Below are 18,077 nucleotides of genomic sequence, written 5' to 3' on the forward strand. Positions count from 1 at the left end.
TCCACTCCAGCAAGCATGGCCAGTAATCAGAAATTTTAGGAGTTGTCCAATATTTGGAGGGCAGCAGGTTAGCCACTCCTAGTCTAGAAAATGCTCAGGTTCTGGGAGATAGGAGTTGCACAGTCACTGAAGAGATACTGAGATCAACTCTTTGCACCCTTTTAACAGTCTAACTTGTAGTCAGAATACCTATGATAAATTAAGGGAATTCTAAGCATGATTGAATGCAAACTATTACCTTACTGCCAAAATGCTGACAATAAGTCTTTATGTAGGTGATTTTCTGTATCATTTGAGATAGATTTATTTCAGAAAGGGTTAGGGTATATTAAGGATGAACTCATAACCACAACTGGTCCAGCACTGACCATGGCATAATTTTTTTCAAATTCTTGTAGCAGAATGCCCTTTTGGCTGCATAGACTGCTATTGTTGGAATTGCATTTTCTTCATGCCTGAAGAAGACTTGCTATTCTGAGGGAACAGATAAGCGACTGGTCAGATACGTCTGGCAGTATAAGAAAATAAGTGGGTCACAGTAACTACTTTATTACCTTAAAGGTAAAGGGACCCCTGACCATTAGGTCCAGTCGTGACCGACTCTGGGGTTGCGCGCTCATCTCGCATTATTGGCCGAGGGAGTCGGCGTATAGCTTCCAGGTCATGTGGCCAGCATGACAAAGCCACTTCTGGCAAACCAGAGCAGCACATGGAAACGGCGTTTACCTTCCCGCTATAGCGGTTCCTATTTTATCTACTTGCATTTTTTATGTGCTTTCGAACTGCTAGGTTGGCAGGAGCTGGGACCAAGCAACGGGAGCTCGAACTGCCGACCTTCTTATCAGCAAGCCCTAGGCTCAGTGGTTTAGCAACTGCTTTATTGTTTAAATTCTATTACCTTCATAGTTTGGCTTCCAGAGGCATACTAAATGGCTTAGGCCAGTGGTTCCTAATTAGCTAAGTACTGAGGACCCCGTTTTTCAAAAGCCAAGCCGTGGACCCCCTACATTTTACAATGTTTATTATCTCTCTGGTATTTTTTGTTATGTGAATGGTGCCATAACTCCCCTGAGTGGGTTGTACGGACTCCCAATTGGGAACCACTGGCTTGGGCCATTTGTGATTCTGAGTTGGATTTATGTGTGGGGCAGGAAGTTCTTTAAATGGGCCTGTTTGTATTTGCATGTTCAAAAAGTTTAAAACAAAATTATATGTTTGAATGTATCTCTTTCAGGTTATGCAATGGTCTCTGCAAGATGGCTTGTTCTTGAGTTGGAGCTTTTTAAAACAGACATATGCTGGTACTTCAACTTTATTAAGCGGACTATAAGTTTTTCTCTCTCAACAACTACATAAGCAGACAAAATTGCAAAAATCTGCCCTGTTTCGAGTATGACAGCCACGACCCGTGGCTCTCCAGTAGGAGGGAACGACAGCCAGGGCCAGGCTCCTGATGGACAGTCCCAGCCTCCTCTCCAGCAGAATCAGGTATGGTGGATATTCATATAAGTAATCAAAGTTTAGATTTTTTTGAGCAAATGTTGTAATTGATAACACTAATTAACCTTAATCTTGCAACAATACACTTCAGTTCTACTTTCCACATTAAATACATCCCAGTAAAGTTAGTCTGGGCATCTCCTGTTTACAAACCCCTTGCATGGTGAGAGTCTCTTTGAATATTTGTTTTAAAAATTAAGATTCTCTAAATAAAGATTCCACATATTTTGGCTGGCTTTGTTAATTAAACATTTTTGACACTATAACTGTATCCCTCTCCCAGGAGGTGTATGCTTTTGGCCCTGATCTTGTGTAGTCCTCTCTGTAATACAGCATGAGGTTGGGTACAGTCACCCTATAGCTCTGAGCTTGGAGGTACATAGGGAATTAATGGGATCTTTTCTGCAAAAACAAGCCCATTTCATCTTCAGCTTGGAAAGGAGAGTGGGGATTCCCTGCTCTTGTGCTAGGTTTCTGAGTCCCTCAGAAGGTCATGTATGATTACTGTTCCCAGGTCTGGATCCAGTTTAGAGGGGAAGAGATGGCTGGGACTGGTTATTTTAACAGTAGCCTTCTGAGATGCACTAAGAAGTGTCAGCACCTGGCTTCACTGGGGTGTGCCAGGTTGCCACTGCACTTTGAAGTGTAAAACAACCCCCAAGCTTTCTTTCCAATCTTCGGGCTGTGGAGAAGGCAAGGATCATCCTAACAGTAATGCTAGACTTCTGAGGTCTCCGAACTCCTATTCCACTGCATTAAAAAACCTCATGTTTTTCTTGCCAAATGAGTGAAATGTCACATTCTATAGTAGAATAAAATTACAATTGATAAGGGAATCACTGTTGAAGTGAATTGTAATAGTTATTAAGCTTTATTTACATAGACAAGGTTTCCATGGCTTCTGTTGGAAGCACTAGGTTTTGTACAGTTAACTTCACTTACAGCAGGTGAACTGCTGAGGTTTACAGTAGCCTTGTAAATTCACAAAAGCTGCTTGCCACCCACACAACTATTTGTAGCAAATAAGCATAGTAAATGAGAGAGAATACACAAACTCTTCCATGCCTGTTTGCACATAGGTGTTTACATGTGTTCTTAAGTTGCTAAAAGCAAGCAGATGAGTGACAGCTTGTATGTATTAATTGCATATACTAGAGCAGGCATCCCCAAACTTCGGCCTTCCAGATGTTTTGGACTACAATTCCCAACTTCCCCGACCACTGGTCCTGTTAGCTAGGGATCATGGGAATTGTAGGCCAAAACATCTGGAGGGCCGCAGTTTGGGGATGCCTGTACTAGAGGCTATTGCTTAAATTGCTGCTTTTATTAAACAAATTCTTGTTTGGGTCTATACTCTGTTCATCTGGCTCAGAAAATATAGTTGTTCAAAACCATTCTGAGAAGATCCAGTAATTAGATTGGGATTTCTCAGAAATTGCTGCAAAAAAAAATGGTTTTGCTTGCTGCACTTGAGGTTTTATTTTTTGCACACATGGTGAACAAAACTGGCTTTATTTGAGGCTTGTTCTGATGATAATGTTACATGCTCACACATGCTACCTCTATGCATAGTGAGAACAGGAGTGAGTTTAGAGCTCTTGTACTCTTGCTGCATGAACATAATCACATCAGTGTCTTGGAGATCTTGCGCCAACTCACATCCTCCAATAGAAGTAATTTCCCCCACCACTTTCTGTTGATCATTGTATCACAATAGTGTTGCTCCAAACTTGCTTTTGCTGTTCTTTCATTGTTCTCAGCATTTTGACAGTCAGTACAATATGTAAGACTTGTTGGATGTTCATCAAGGAGACGTTGCTACCAAATGTAGTGCAGTTCTCCTAATGAGCCCTGTCAGTACAAGAACTTCAGTTTGCACAATGGACCTTTCCCCTCTTCCTCTTCCCCTTACCCGTGTGCCTCCCTGCACCCCTGAAATTAACTCTGGGAGGGTCAGGAGAAGTGCCAGAGCAGCACAGGGAAGGGGGAGAGGTATCATTCTGCCTAGTAAGCTGAAATGCTTACACAGATGGAACAATTGGAAAAGCTTAATGTTGAATTCCGCAATTGGTGTTTGCACAATGTTGTGAATGTATTGTCTCCAATGAGGAGAAGATTGTCAAAGTGTTGCTGGCTGATGTGCTTTTTCTCCTTTTATAAGAGCAGCCTACAGCTCAGTAAAGAACTATAGAACATACAGAAAAAGTTTGCTTACATTAAAATTGTGTAAATATTGCCAAGGAAACATGCAGGCAACTGGAATAGATGTTCACTGGTGTTCTCAGTAGCAAATAGAGCAGGGGTAGTCAGCATTCTTTTCTCCAGATGTTTTGGGCTTCCATTGGCCATGCTAGCTGGGCTGATTGGAGCTGTAGTCAAAAACCTCTGGAGGGCACTGTGTTTGCTATCCCTGAGCATAGAACTTGGTGGAAAGTGGCTTTTTTCTTCATTATGCTTGGAATGTAAAGTGCTTGCCCTACAGGAGGACTCGGAGGGCACCTGATTGAGACTGAATTTTATAGGTTTCAGGCTGCTGTGGATGTTGCTTGTGTTATTCGTGCATTACATTGCATAGAGGTGTTGAACTCATTACATTTGCAGTAGTGTGTGGTAGACCAGTGTGATCTCACCAGTGCTCCCTGCACAGGCCCAAATTTGCTGCTGTCCTGCCTTGTCACAGCCTCATCCAGGGAAGTAGCAGTGATGCTGGTGTCAGAAGGTTGGGTCTATCCCACCACACATGGCAGCTACTGAGTTAGAATTATGACCTATGACCAGGAGGACCATATCAAAGCTTATGTTTTGATTTTGGAGGGGGTTGTGATTTAGAAAAGCTATTAAATTTAGTACATGGGGGAAAGGAAATTTGCAGAGTTATATGTTGAAAACTAAAACCACAAATGTAGTACAAATGTGATTAAAATGAAAGTGTGAAATAACTGTCCTGTGCAGCATAAATACGAAGAAGAAAGAGATACATTTACCCTTGAAAGGTTGGGGGGGGAAGGTATACCATTTGAATATTATTAGGAGACATTTAAACTTGATTAAACTGTATGATGACACCGTAATTTTTTAAAAAATGCAAGAATTTCAGTATTTGAGTGGTTTACATAACTATATATTTTCTAATTCAGACTTCTTCCCCTGATTCTTCAAATGAGAATTCCCCAGCTACACCCCCTGATGAACAGGGTCAAGGTGATGCTCCACCACAGCTTGAAGATGAGGAGCCTGCATTTCCACACACTGACCTGGCCAAGTTGGATGACATGATTAACAGGTATTTTATATATGGTGTATCTGCCATACACAGTATTTCATAATTAAAGCAGGATGTGCTTATAAGTTGTTTAGTTAGCAGAATTTTTTCCGTAGGATTAAAAAAATATATAAACCCAAAATGCTTAATGCTCAATAGGACTGCAAGGAAGTGAGAGTGGCAGATTTTTCAGGCAGTGTGTTAATTTGTGGCTCAAATTATTTCATCTTTTCCAGATGAAGGACATTGAAGGGGGGAAGTTAGATTTCATGTCAAATTGAAATATTATAAATAAAAAACTGTCAAGTAGCACCTTAGAGACCAACTAAGTATGTTCTGGATATAAGTTTTCGTGTGCATGCACACTTCTTCAGATACACACGAAAGCTTGACAATCATGCATGCACACGAAAGCTTGACAATCTAAGGTGCTACTTGACAATTTTTTAATGTATTTCGACTGCATTAGACCAACACGGCTACCTACCTGAATCTGAAATACTATATTCTAATTCTAATGTTTTCTTAGACCTCGATGGGTTGTTCCTGTATTGCCTAAAGGGGAGTTAGAAGTTCTTCTAGAAGCTGCTATTGAGCTTAGTAAAAAAGGTAAGTTGAATTGCTAGCTTTACTAACTACTTGACTGTGTATACAGGGAGATAAAGAAATAAATAGATTCAAGCCAGGAAATGGGAGAGAGCTGGAGAGTCCTCGTGGCTTGCAAGGGACCCTTCCTGGTGCCTGAGGAATCCCCAAAGAGACGGGCGGGGCAGCAGGGCTTTGTTTAGGCTGATAGGCTTAGCAGCTGATGTGTGCAGTGGTGCAGCCGCTGCCGCTTTTCTGTGCATCCTCCAGCTGGCCCCAGAACTTCAACTCTAATTGAAGAGAGAGTTGTGGGAAGAGAGAGCTGGAGAGCAGGAAAAAGACGGGAATTTAGAGGCTTTTTAGAGGATTCTCCGCACTTGCGGATTTTCGTTTATGTGCACGGGGGCCTGGAACACAAACCCTGTGCAAATGGGGGAACACCCATAGTGTTCAATGAAATGAGTAAATAGGTAAGTTTAGAAATATGTTTTGTTTTGTTGGAGAACTTTCATTTGTATATCTAAACAGCATTTTAGTAGTTGAAGAATTATTGTACATAGTGGCTGAGAGTGAGCTATGACTTGGGAAGTCCATGGGTTACAATTTAAACTCAGTAGGCAGTATTGAGCAAGCGGCTTGGTCTTGTTTGCATTTGGGAAGATGATGATAGTGACCCATCTTGTAGGAATTGTACAGATTATAAGAAGATAATTGGATTTTTACAGTTTTTAGTTTAAATCATTTGTGTTTCTACAGGTGAAAGATTTGATGCATTTCTAAAGAATTAGCACAGGAGAAAGTGCTCAACTAATAGAATCAATGTTGGGAGTCAGTTTCAGGTCTAATTTGCCTTCAGATCCATTGCAAGTTGGAGAAAGGCAGGTTGATTGGGGGCTGACTAGTAGAGGGAGTTGCACAGAAGCAAGATTGCAAGGTTGAGAGGAAATAAATGATAAGGATAATAAAAATGATAACCCTACTTCTTTTAGCTATTGCAAACTTCTTGATAGGGACTTCCTAGCTTCTGGGCAATTAATGTCTGCAGTGTAGTGTTTCCTGCAACCTTGAAGGCTAGTAACATGCATAGAAAAATAACTAACAGTAGTTAAACTATTGCATGGATATAGAGTCTATGTAATGTTAAAGTATAATAAGTATTAAATGTATTAAACAGCTTTCTTTCGAAGCATTTTCTAAATGTTTTACTGTTGGTAATTTAGTAGTTAGTGTATGACACCAAGTAAACTTAATTCTTTGATGATCTCTTTTTACACAGGCCTTGATGTTAAAAGTGAAGCATGTCAGCGATTTTTTCGAGATGGGTTAACTATCTCTTTCACAAAAATCCTTACAGATGAGGCAGTGAGTGGCTGGAAATTTGAGATTCATGTAAGTTTGTTTTAGCTACCCATTCATGTATCCGTGATTTCAACAGCTTCAGTATGGTAAAAACTGATTAATTAACTGTGACACTTGTGAAAATTGTTGCCTTACTTTTACTATATAATTCCTGTAGCTTAAATTTGTACGGTTTGAAATAAATAATTTCATGCAAGAAAGGTTTATAGAATTTTCTTTACTCTGATAAGGAATTTCACTACCAAGCAAGTCTATATAAAGTATTTTTTCTTAATAGAGATGTATCATTAACAACACTCACCGTCTAGTTGAACTCTGTGTGGCGAAGCTGGCCCAAGATTGGTTTCCTCTTCTTGAACTTCTTGCAATGGCCTTAAATCCTCATTGCAAATTCCATCTTTACAATGGTACACGTCCCTCTGAAACTGTTCCTGCTGGAGTTCAGCTGGCTGAAGATGAACTTTATGCTCGTCCTCCAGACCCACGGTCACCAAAGGTGTGTTGATTTGAAATTTTGAACCAACAGTGATCAGTCTCACTTAAGACATTTCTGGACAGTTGTTTTCTGGGGTATTGGTTTGCCTCTTCGGTTTTTGCTAAGTTGGAAAAGTAAGAACCAGGTGAAGCAGAAACTGTACTCTCTACCTGCTTCTTAGTGCATTCTTAATCAAGACATAAAAGCCGTAGACACATATACATGTGCTGCAGCCTGCATTGTGCTTAGGCACAAATCAGAGCTAGATATAATCTTAAATATTAATCTTAAAATGAATTCTCTTCACTATTTTCTGTCAGACTTCATCATGGTTTTTTTAAAATCTACTGTGAAATGTACATTGGCTAATGCTAAACATGCTTCTGTCTTAACCAGGATTTGTAAACTAAGTATCATTAGCCTTAATGTACAGTCGTACCTTGGAAGTCGAACGGAATCCGTTCTGGAAGTCTGTTCGTCTTCCAAAACGTTAAAAAACCAAAGCGCAGCTTCTGATTGGCTGTAGGAAACTCCTGCAGCCAATCAGAAGCCATGGAAGCCCCTTCAGACATTTGGCTTCCAAAAATAGTTTGCAAACTGGAACAGTCACTTCTGGGTTTGCGGCGTTCGCGAGCCAAAATGTTCGACAACTAAGTTGTTCGAAAACAAAGGTACGACTGTAGTTGCAAATGTATCAAATCACAGCCAAAAAAGTTGATGTTAAAATTTGTGAAAGTTGCTAACTTCATTGAAGTGTATAAATTGGTATGTTTGTTTCAAGGCTAAGTCCCTTGGAGCCTCAAGGTGTTGGGAAGTCTCAGTTCACATGACTGGAACTTCAAAAGGAGGTCAATATAGCTTTTGGCTGAGGCTGTTATGATGATCTCCATATACTAAAACTGTCCCCCACACCCCATTAATCTGTATTCGCTTCTGGTTTCTAACCTAAAAGGAAATCTTGTATTAATTCGGGCAGAAGATACCGGTAACAGATTACTGTGCATAAAAGCTCTCTTGTTCAGAAATACCTGTCTTTTATAATAGTTTAATACTGAATTGCTTGTGTTATCACAACTTGCAAAATATTTTGAAATTATTAACAGTACATGAGAGGATAATCATGGTTAAAGGTGTATATTTACTTCTAATTGTGACCAAAAGTAGGACTTGTTCTTTGCAATGTAAATATGTGTTGGTAGAATGACATGTAAAGCAGGAAAATTTGTTTTGCAGGGCTGGCTAGTAGATCTCATCAACAAGTTTGGCACATTAAATGGGTTTCAGATCTTACACGATCGTTTTATGAGTGGATCAGCATTGAATGTTCAGATTATTGCAGCTCTCATCAAGTAAGTCCTTTTTCTATGTATCAACTGAATAACAGTATCCCTTGATCCCTCGGTCCAGTATACCTGAAGGAGCGTCTCCACCTCCATCATTCTGCCCGGACACTGAGGTCCAGCACCAAGGGCCTTCTGGCGGTTCCCTCGTTGCGAGAAGCCAAGTTGCAGGGAACTAGGCAGAGGGCCTTCTCGGTGGTGGCGCCTGCCCTGTGGAACGCCCTACCAACAGATGTCAAAGAGGAAAACAACTACCAGACTTTTAGAAGACATCTGAAGGCAGCCCTGTTCAGGGAGGCTTTTAATGTTTAATAGATTATTGTGTTTTATTTTTCTGTTGGAAGCCGCCCAGAGTGGCTGGGGAAACCCAGCCAGATGGGCGGGGTATAAATATTATTATTATTATTATTATTATTATTATTATTATTATTATTATTTGAGTTAGTTTCTCTCTCTCATCATTGGCTTTACCACGGGAGTGCTGTTGCGTGTGTGTGGGGCAAGATTGATGAAAATCTGATGCCCCAGCTTGTGCAAGCAAGTGAGCATTAAGTCTGAATAATAGATTCAGAAGTCTTCTGGTTTCTTCAGTAGTGCATGAGAATGGATGTGCTGCAGTTTTTGTTACTTTTGTGAAGTATATATACCCTCTAGTGTGATTTATTGTTAGCAGCTCTGAGCTTTTTTGAAAGGGAAGAAGAGAATGAAAACAGTATACTACCTTCTTTGCAAATGCTAAGCTAGGCACATTCTGTTTAGCTTGATTGCAAAAAGAGCCAATTGGTTCAAAAAATAGATATTTTGTCATTTAGGGTTTGCAGTCTAGGAGCAAAGATTTATAAAACTACTGTACCTTAATTACCATACAGATTAGCTTTAAAACTTACACGCTTTCAGAAGACCTTATTTTTTCTTCTTCACTTTGATCTCGCAAGCTCAGCTTTTGGGCAGGTGACCTTAATTAGGAACTATAATTTATTGGAAATTACGGCAATGAGACTGATGAAAGCCAAGGTTTGTTGTGAGGTTTCAGTGTTTCCCCAGTAGCAGTTTGCTGTTGAAATAGAATGCTGAAGCTTTGGTGAGCTACGTCTGTTCCTGGTGGAGGACCACCACTCCATTTGAACTTTCTGCACCCTGTATTGTTTCTTATGTAGAAAATTGGGCACATCTGGATTGTAATGAGTTGGGGCAAGAGGATATTACATATACAGTAGGGAGTTGCGTCTGTGTATAAGGACCTAAGGAACCTTACCCCCAGTGCTCTTGGAAGAGAGATACATACAAACTCAGCCAGAGCCATTTTGTTAGCAGTTCAGCTCTTTGTAGAGAACATTTATCTTGAATAGTATGGAAGTGGTCAAGATCTGGGATGAAATTAATGGTGTTGAGATACAGCAAGATCTTTTTTCAGTTATTGATGTATTGATGTCCACTATTTACACTCACAAAGGCCCTTGGAACAATGTCATGAGATGTCATTTTGGCAGGAGCTTCTGGGGCAGAATGGGAGTCCAAGTGGGGAGAGGGGCACTAATTTTCCCACAGTAGCCTCTGTCAGTTTGACACTTTGTTGTCATGAAGCAGGCTTCCTCAAATGTGGCCCTCCAGATGTTTTGAGACTACAATTCTCATCGTCCCTGACCACTGGTCCTGCTAGCTAGGGATCATGGGAGTTGTAGACCAAAAACATCTGGAGGGCCAAGTTTGAGGAAGCCTGCCATAAAGCATTGCTTCAGTGGGTAGAGGGAACATGGTGGCCACCAGGAGGAGCTCCAGTGTTAGTGGTGTTTGGGGGGTATCCAATTCACATATTGCCCCTCAAAAATACCTGGAAACCACAACATTCATCATCTGCTAATGGGATGGCAACATGTGGGGAGGGATAATACTTTGGCTGGTTTGTACAAAATTTTAGTAAATACTGATTCCCCTGAATACTACTTTAAGCTTTTTATACTGTTTTTTCTCTCTCCAGACCATTTGGACAGTGCTATGAGTTTCTAACACTGCATACAGTGAAGAAATACTTCCTTCCAATTATAGAAATGGTTCCACAGTTTTTAGAAAACTTAACTGATGATGAACTGAAAAAAGAAGCCAAGAATGAAGCCAAAAATGATGCTTTGTCAATGATAATCAAATCTCTAAAGAACTTAGCCTCAAGAGTTCCAGGGCAAGAGGAAACTGTAAAAAACCTAGAAATATTTAGATTAAAAATGATACTTAGGTAAGGCATTTTATTTTATGACTACAGTGCTTTCTGTGTTTGGTATCCGATTCTGCTTCTCTTATACAAACATTTCTCCACAGGTTGTTGCAAATTTCATCATTTAATGGAAAAATGAATGCACTAAATGAAGTTAACAAGGTGATATCTAGTGTGTCCTATTACACTCATCGGCATGGCAATCCCGAAGAGGAGGAATGGCTTACAGCAGAAAGAATGGCAGTAAGTTCTTTGAATTATATCATTGTATCCATTCAAAGCATTTGTCTGCCTTTCTTTCCAGGATATGTTTTCCTTAACTTTGATTTTGATTTTATTATTTTACCTTGTTTTGTTGTCTATGGACACAAAGTAGCTTATGAGATTAAAAACAATAAGACATTAAAATGTAAGTAACAATCAAAACAAAAATATACAGTATTTGATAAAACCAAACTCAAAACGACCCACTAAAAAGCTCAGCATATGGTAAAAATTCAAGAACCAAAGACTTGGTGTAACAAAACCATTTCCAGTAAGGTATCTAAACCAAGAGTGGGGAACCTGTGGTCCTTCAAATATAGTTGGACTTCAACTTAAAGCCATGTCATAAATAGCTCAGTGGAGCTAAGACTTTTCTCACCATGCCCTGTGTACTTTCTACTCTATGCTCAAATTTAGTGGGGTTGATGGTGGAAGATTTAATTTTAATACTGCAACATGAGTGGGAGCAGGGAATTTGTGGCCTTCCAGATGTTCTTGGACTCCAACGTCCCATCATGCCCCAGCCAGTATGACCAATGATCAGGAGTGGTTGAGAATTGTAGTCCCACAACATCATGTTATAGCGGCTGGAATGATTAGGACAAGGTGCAGAAATGGAAGGGAATAACTGGGAAAATGAGAAAATGAACAGATATTGTGAGTTGTACTATCAGCACTTCTGAAAGTTGCTCTGTTTGCCTGTTGTTTAACTCAGATAGGTAACCAGGTGTACTCCCAACTTCCATCAACTGCAGCCAGCATGGCCAATGACCAGGGATTGATAGGAATTGTAGTTCAACATCTGGAGGGCCATAGGTTAGCCACCCCTGCTGTAACAAGCATCTCCCTTTTGGTGCTTCTGTGAAATGGCTTTTGGTGCTTCTGCCAAATAGTTGGTTCTTGGCATTACTTTTGGTATCTGCTTACATGCCTATAGTATATTGTGCCTGAATAGTTTAATATGTGGAATTGCCAGTAGATAACATTGCTTATGAATCAGATAAACTCTGGTGATCAGAGTTGGACCCCCTGTTCCATATTGTTACAAAAATAAGTCTGGCTCTTTCATCTTTTGGGCGTGTTTATAATGTACTGCTTGCTGTCACCTGAAATTTTCTTTACCTTCTTAAATTTAGGAGTGGATTCAACAGAATAATATCTTATCGATTGTGTTAAGGGATAGTCTACATCAACCTCAGTATGTAGAAAAATTAGAGAAAATTCTTCGTTTTGTCATCAAAGAAAAGGCCCTCACCTTGCAAGACCTTGACAACATTTGGGCTGCACAGGTAGGGATTAAACAACTGTCACCTCGAGTGAGAGCAATTTATTTTGAACTACTTATCATGCATGAGTTGGAGTTGCTTATATTGTGTGATATAGATGTTAAATTATAATTCATCAGTCTGTCTGCAAATACCATGGTTTATTATGTTATGTTTTTCTGTGGTGGACACCAACTTTTGGTTAGTTCACATGCTGTGCTACCAAAAGAAGGAAGCTAAATGTGGCATAGGAAGCCTGATGAATTATTGGTGCTCTTTTTTCTTGAATCACCAGATTTAAGAAGTTAAACATTGTAGCTTTTGCCTTTTGATCAACCCATTTCCATCCCCTACAGCATAAACACATATAACTGAAACAATTGCACATTCTTTGATTTATCCTGCCTTTCCTTTCTCTGTTTTGTGTATGGTAAGCTTGTTGCTCTGTGAAGTGCCATGCACACTGGGAAGGCTATATAAATGTTATTATTAAGTTAAATGGGTTTAGTAGATTGAGCTGACATTGTGATCTTAGTGCTAATTGCCTGCTTTTTCAAACTTGGCTATTTAAGTTTTATTAATGTTTTGGAACAGGAAGATTTAAGCCTAGTGTTGCTGTTGCTCTAAGTCAGTTACAATTCTAAAGTGTAAATTTAAAAAACCCCACAATTTTTATTAGCTTAAATGTTCAGAAGCAAATGTGCATTAAAAATATGAAGGAGTATCAACTACTGCCTGTAGCTTTCTTTGGGAAATGTAATGATGATCTGTAAACAGATCATCTAGCCTCTTTATATAGAGTATCGATTTTGTAAATAAAAAGGCAAAAGGGTTTTAAAGAATATGAATTGAAAAAGTCAGGAGAGCAAGAGATAAGTGCAGTTTAAAGTCTGAGGTATTATATAAGCTATCTTTTCCAACCTGCCACAGAAAAATGAGAACAGGATGAGAACAGTGCTAGTTTTACAAGAATTGTTCTAAGGTCGCTGTTAGTGCAGGTCAATTCCACTTTGTAGGATAACATGCGGGGAAATGGTTGTAATAGAAATTCTAAGTCTCATAAAAATAAAGACAATCCTGTCTTGTGTAGAGATAGCAGTAAGTGGTGTTAACACTTTCTTATCAAGGCAGGAAAACATGAAGCCATTGTGAAGAATGTACATGACCTCCTTGCAAAACTGGCCTGGGATTTCTCTCCTGAACAACTTGACCACCTATTTGATTGTTTCAAGGTAAGCATACATATTTATCTGCTGTTATTAATTGGAGCAAGTGACAGCCTCAGGGTCAACAGTGGGAGTTGCTGGTAATAAAGGAACTTGAGCCCTTAGCCCTTCCCTTCAGTGCTTTCTTCTCTTCAGTGCTTTACTATCATTGGACTTGGGGATAAGCTAAGCTCCTCCAGCGTCCTGAGTTTTTTGTACTTCAGCTTTACCGAATTGGGAGGAGCAAATGTTATGTGTCGTCATGTGGAAAAGCAGCCTCTCAGTGTTTAGTGTGCATATTTTAGTGGGTGGCAGATGAATTTTCAAAGGATGAAGGGGGTCAAGAAACCATATTTACTGTTCAGTCCTCTCCGGGATGTTTTGGCTTATATTGAGGGCTCGTGGGAGAATGCAACAAGGAAGTCTTTGTTTGAGCAGCAGTTTTGCCATCAACCACCAGGTGGTGCTGAAGTCCTATAACGGCAGCAGATACAGTGGTGCCTCGCTAGACGAATGCCCTGCTAGACGAATTTTTCGCTAGACGAATGGGTTTTGCGATCGGAGGTTGCCTCACAAGACGACGAGGTTTTCTATGGCCGCTGCTTCGTCTTGCGAAGCGTGGCCATAAAAACGTCCGATCACAAAACCTATAGGGTATTCCTCTAGTGAAAGGGGAACCACCTGTAGAGTGGAAAGAAGGCAAAGGAAGATGAGCTGTCATTGCCTGTCAGCTGATCTTCCTTCGCCTTTTTCTCGCGCTGCAGCTAGTTCCCCTTTGTGTTCCGCTGGTCTCTGCCGGTTGCCGCGAGCAGTGAGGGGCAACCGGCAGAGACTAGTGGAACACAAAGGGGAACTAGTGCGGGAAGAAGGGGGGGAGAAGTGGAGGAACGGATCCGTTCCTTCCTCCGCTTTCCCCCCACCCCACCTGTCACACAGCGGGGATCGGACAGGCTTCTGTGTTGGGCGGGGTGGGGGGAAAGTGGAGGAAAGATCCTGATCTCGTCCGATCCCCGCTCTGTGACTCATCCGATCCCTGCTCTGTGACTGCTGCCAGTCCCCCGGAGCCCATAGGAACGCATTAATTACCTTTTAATGCATTCCTATGGGAAACAGTGCCTCGCAAAACGAATTTTTTGTAGTATGAATTGACCGTCGGAACGAATTAAATTTGTCTAGCGAGGCACCACTGTATACTCTATGTGGATACAGATATCCCCTTCAAACTCATGACCAATGCCTTTTCACCCTCTCATAATAGTAGAATCCAGGGCTATCCAATGAAGCCAATGTTGGAAGATTCTAGATGGGCGAAATGAAATATTATTTCACTTAAGGCATAAACAACAGAATTCACTCCTAGAAGGTGTAGAGATTACCACCAATTTGGATGATTTTAAAAGAGGATTAGGCAAATTCATGAAGGATGACGCCATCAATAGCTGCTAGCCATGGAGGGTATATATGGCATCCATTGTTGGAGACGGTACGCTTTTGAATACCTGTCGCTGGTATTCAAAAGTGCAGATTGTGCTCATCTACTGTGTGTGAACTTCCCATAGTCTGTTTGGCCACTTACAAGTTGATGCTGGTGTTGATGGGACTTTGGCCTGATTCAGTAGGGCAATTCTTAACAATATTGGGTAACAAAGTAAAATTTGCTTGGTTTCTGCTCTTCTGCTGAAGCAGGGCCATGGATTTATTTTGAATGGGAGAAGAAGAGGCCTTTCTGTCTGGCTTCCTATTATTGCCTATTACTGTGAAATGCAGTCACTGAACAATTAACATTATTACTGATTACAAATCCATTCAAGTGAAGTATTTGAAAATTATCTAAAAATAGCTTAGTTCTTCCAGTTTTTGGTAAGCTACTTCATGCTGACATCCTAATTGGTGTTACTGGAAAGAACAGTAGAATTACTACCACAGCTTAATTTGCATTTTAACAATATAACTTAATTTTAACACTTTTAGTATTTCAATTCACATAACTTTAATTTTTGTGCCACATTAAAATATTCTGGTGGTGTCCCTTTATTTTCTAGGCAAGTTGGACAAATGCAAGCAAAAAGCAGCGTGAAAAGCTACTTGAGTTAATTCGTCGTCTTGCAGAAGATGATAAAGATGGTGTGATGGCTCACAAAGTACTGAACCTTCTATGGAATTTAGCACATAGTGATGATGTTCCAGTTGATATCATGGACTTGGCTCTCAGTGCCCACATTAAAATCTTAGATTATAGTTGTTCTCAGGTAAATATATTTTGTTTGGTAGTCATTGACTTTGGGTTGGCTGATGTTATGCTTGTGTGTTCCTACCTTTCTCTCTCCTTAACAGCAACTAGTATGCTGTTAAATATGAAATGGTGACCTTGCTGTTGAATCCTTTCAGATTAGGATTGGATCCCTGGTTTAGATGGGTTATGAAAATCATAGTTTGACAATTCAGATGTAGCAAGAAATTGTTTCTGGTGATGGGACTTATTGAAATTAGAGCATGTGATGAAGGGAACTTGTGAACACAAGGTTAATTCATGTATGTCCAATAATCCATAGTCCCATTGGTGTTAACACTGGGATTTGATACTATAGAGGCTTTAAGACTGTTGTATTATTTTCACAAAAAATAAAGGAAAACCATACTCCTAACCATAGTTTAGAGGATTATGAGCAAGCTATGGGCTGGCATATGTTCTCCTTCCCTTTCAGCTTCACTTTGTCTTCCTCCCCTTTGATTAGTGTTAACGAGAGCTTGCCATGGTGTCCATATTATTTATGTATTGAATTTGTACCCAGCCCTCCTCTCAAAAGGATACCAGGACAGCAGACACCAAAGGGATAAAAACATATGTTATTAGATGTTGTGGGGAAGGGTTGGTCATTGTCCTGTGGTGCTGTGTATGTGATGAAGGAGACCCATATTGGGCTGAAGGTACCCTCCTTTGCTTCTATCTGTGCTATTTTGAGTTTGTTGGTTAACTTCTCTTGTAGGGTGTTTTCTAACCTAATGATTCAGTTCCAAAGTATTTAAAACAAGGAGCCTGAAATGGATAAACCACTTTGAAATTATTTAATTGTTGCAAGCTAAAATAAAAATATTTGTTTTTTAAGGATCGAGATACACAAAAAATACAATGGATAGATCGTTTTATAGAAGAGCTTCGCACAAATGATAAATGGGTCATTCCTGCATTGAAACAAATTAGGGAAATTTGTAGTTTGTTTGGTGAAGCACCACAAAACTTGAGGTGAGACTTTAATATAAACTTTCATTTCTTTAATGTGTTCTGCTAGAAAAGGGTACACAGTTCACATAATCCATTAGTATTGCTGAAATATAATGGGAAATATTAATTCATAATGGATGCAATTCCATTTGAGATGGTTGCTGATGACCCAAATGGATGGGGTGGGTAACTTCTCTAATCACATGACGGAGGCAGGAGAGCAGAGAACTCTGGCAGGCAAGTGCAGTCTCCTCAATTTTTTCTCTCCTGCCTGACGATCAGATCATCTCCCCCTGGTTCTCATTGCTCATTCCTTTCAGTTAAATTGGCTTATGGCATTTGTAAAGCTGAAGCCTATAGAAGCCAGAAAATTGGGAGTAACTCACTCCATAGTCTGAAGATGGAACTTGTTTCACACTGAATGCTGAAGACAAGAACTCATGTCTTTGCTGTTACCTTGGGGTGAGGGCACTGCTGCCCAATCACAATTATACTAAAACACTGAATTTTTTTTCAGTGTTTTCTGTGGGAAGCTCTTGTCTTGGGGTAAGGGGAATAAAGACTTAAAGGGCAATCAGAAGCTTGGCAGTCTGCATGAGTATGTCAGTGCTATGGTTGAGAGAAGTTGAGACACAGAATTTTAATGCAGTCATTGAAAATAAAAGAGACAAAACTGGGGAGAACTAATTGGTCTGCTCAAGTCCCTGAACCCCTCCCATAACTAAGGGGATTAGGAGCTTTGGGAGGGAGTGTGCATAGTTTTGCAATATGCTAGCCATTTGGAATGGATTGTTTGGAACTCTCAGTACTAGGACTTGTAACACTTTGATGTGTGTTTAAACTGCAGTCAAACTCAGCGAAGCCCCCATGTGTTTTATCGCCATGACTTAATCAATCAACTTCAGCACAATCATGCTCTAGTAACTTTAGTTGCAGAAAATCTTTCAGCGTATATGGAAAGCATGAGACAGTATGCTAAAGGTGAGTTAAATTTAATTTTGTCTAGAACTACATTATGAGATATATTGCTATTTATTTCCTCCTTATATGCTGAAGGAAGTGGGAAAGTCACCTTCAGCCTAGATTCTACTTTAGGTATTTTTCCAGACCCAACTGTACATATTTAAGCAAATAATTCATTGATGAAGGTGGGGAGGAGCAGAATAATTTTATTGGCAAAGCTGCCAATTTTGTGTATATTCGTGTATTTTTACAATAGCTATAAAATGTGCTGTGATTGACAAATTTATATCTCCCAAATATGGTATCTAATATTGGGGAGCTTCTGATAATTTTCCAAAGTAATTTTGTAAAAGTAAATTGTTGTTGAAATGTAAACTTTGCATATACCTTTCAAATAGAAAAGTCGTCATTAATATTAAATACCCTT

At 39.9% G+C, this 18,077-nt stretch overlaps 1 protein-coding gene across 1 annotated transcript in view; it reads left to right on the plus strand.

Annotated features, from left to right (window-relative positions):
* USP9X (ubiquitin specific peptidase 9 X-linked) overlaps positions 1–18,077 on the plus strand; it is a 68,555-nt gene that overhangs the window by 17,951 nt on the left and 32,527 nt on the right. Inside the window, exons 2-14 of the mRNA XM_035116677.2 lie at positions 1,235–1,488; positions 4,638–4,783; positions 5,292–5,371; positions 6,624–6,736; positions 6,984–7,202; positions 8,415–8,530; positions 10,500–10,751; positions 10,835–10,973; positions 12,131–12,283; positions 13,387–13,491; positions 15,507–15,713; positions 16,572–16,708; positions 17,535–17,668. Of these exons, the coding sequence (XP_034972568.2) occupies positions 1,393–1,488; positions 4,638–4,783; positions 5,292–5,371; positions 6,624–6,736; positions 6,984–7,202; positions 8,415–8,530; positions 10,500–10,751; positions 10,835–10,973; positions 12,131–12,283; positions 13,387–13,491; positions 15,507–15,713; positions 16,572–16,708; positions 17,535–17,668 (1,897 nt within the window). The 5' untranslated portion in view covers positions 1,235–1,392. The remainder of the gene's footprint in view (positions 1–1,234; positions 1,489–4,637; positions 4,784–5,291; positions 5,372–6,623; positions 6,737–6,983; positions 7,203–8,414; positions 8,531–10,499; positions 10,752–10,834; positions 10,974–12,130; positions 12,284–13,386; positions 13,492–15,506; positions 15,714–16,571; positions 16,709–17,534; positions 17,669–18,077) is intronic.

Source organism: Zootoca vivipara, chromosome 4 (assembly GCF_963506605.1).
Source record: "Zootoca vivipara chromosome 4, rZooViv1.1, whole genome shotgun sequence".
Classification (NCBI taxonomy): domain Eukaryota; kingdom Metazoa; phylum Chordata; class Lepidosauria; order Squamata; family Lacertidae; genus Zootoca; species Zootoca vivipara.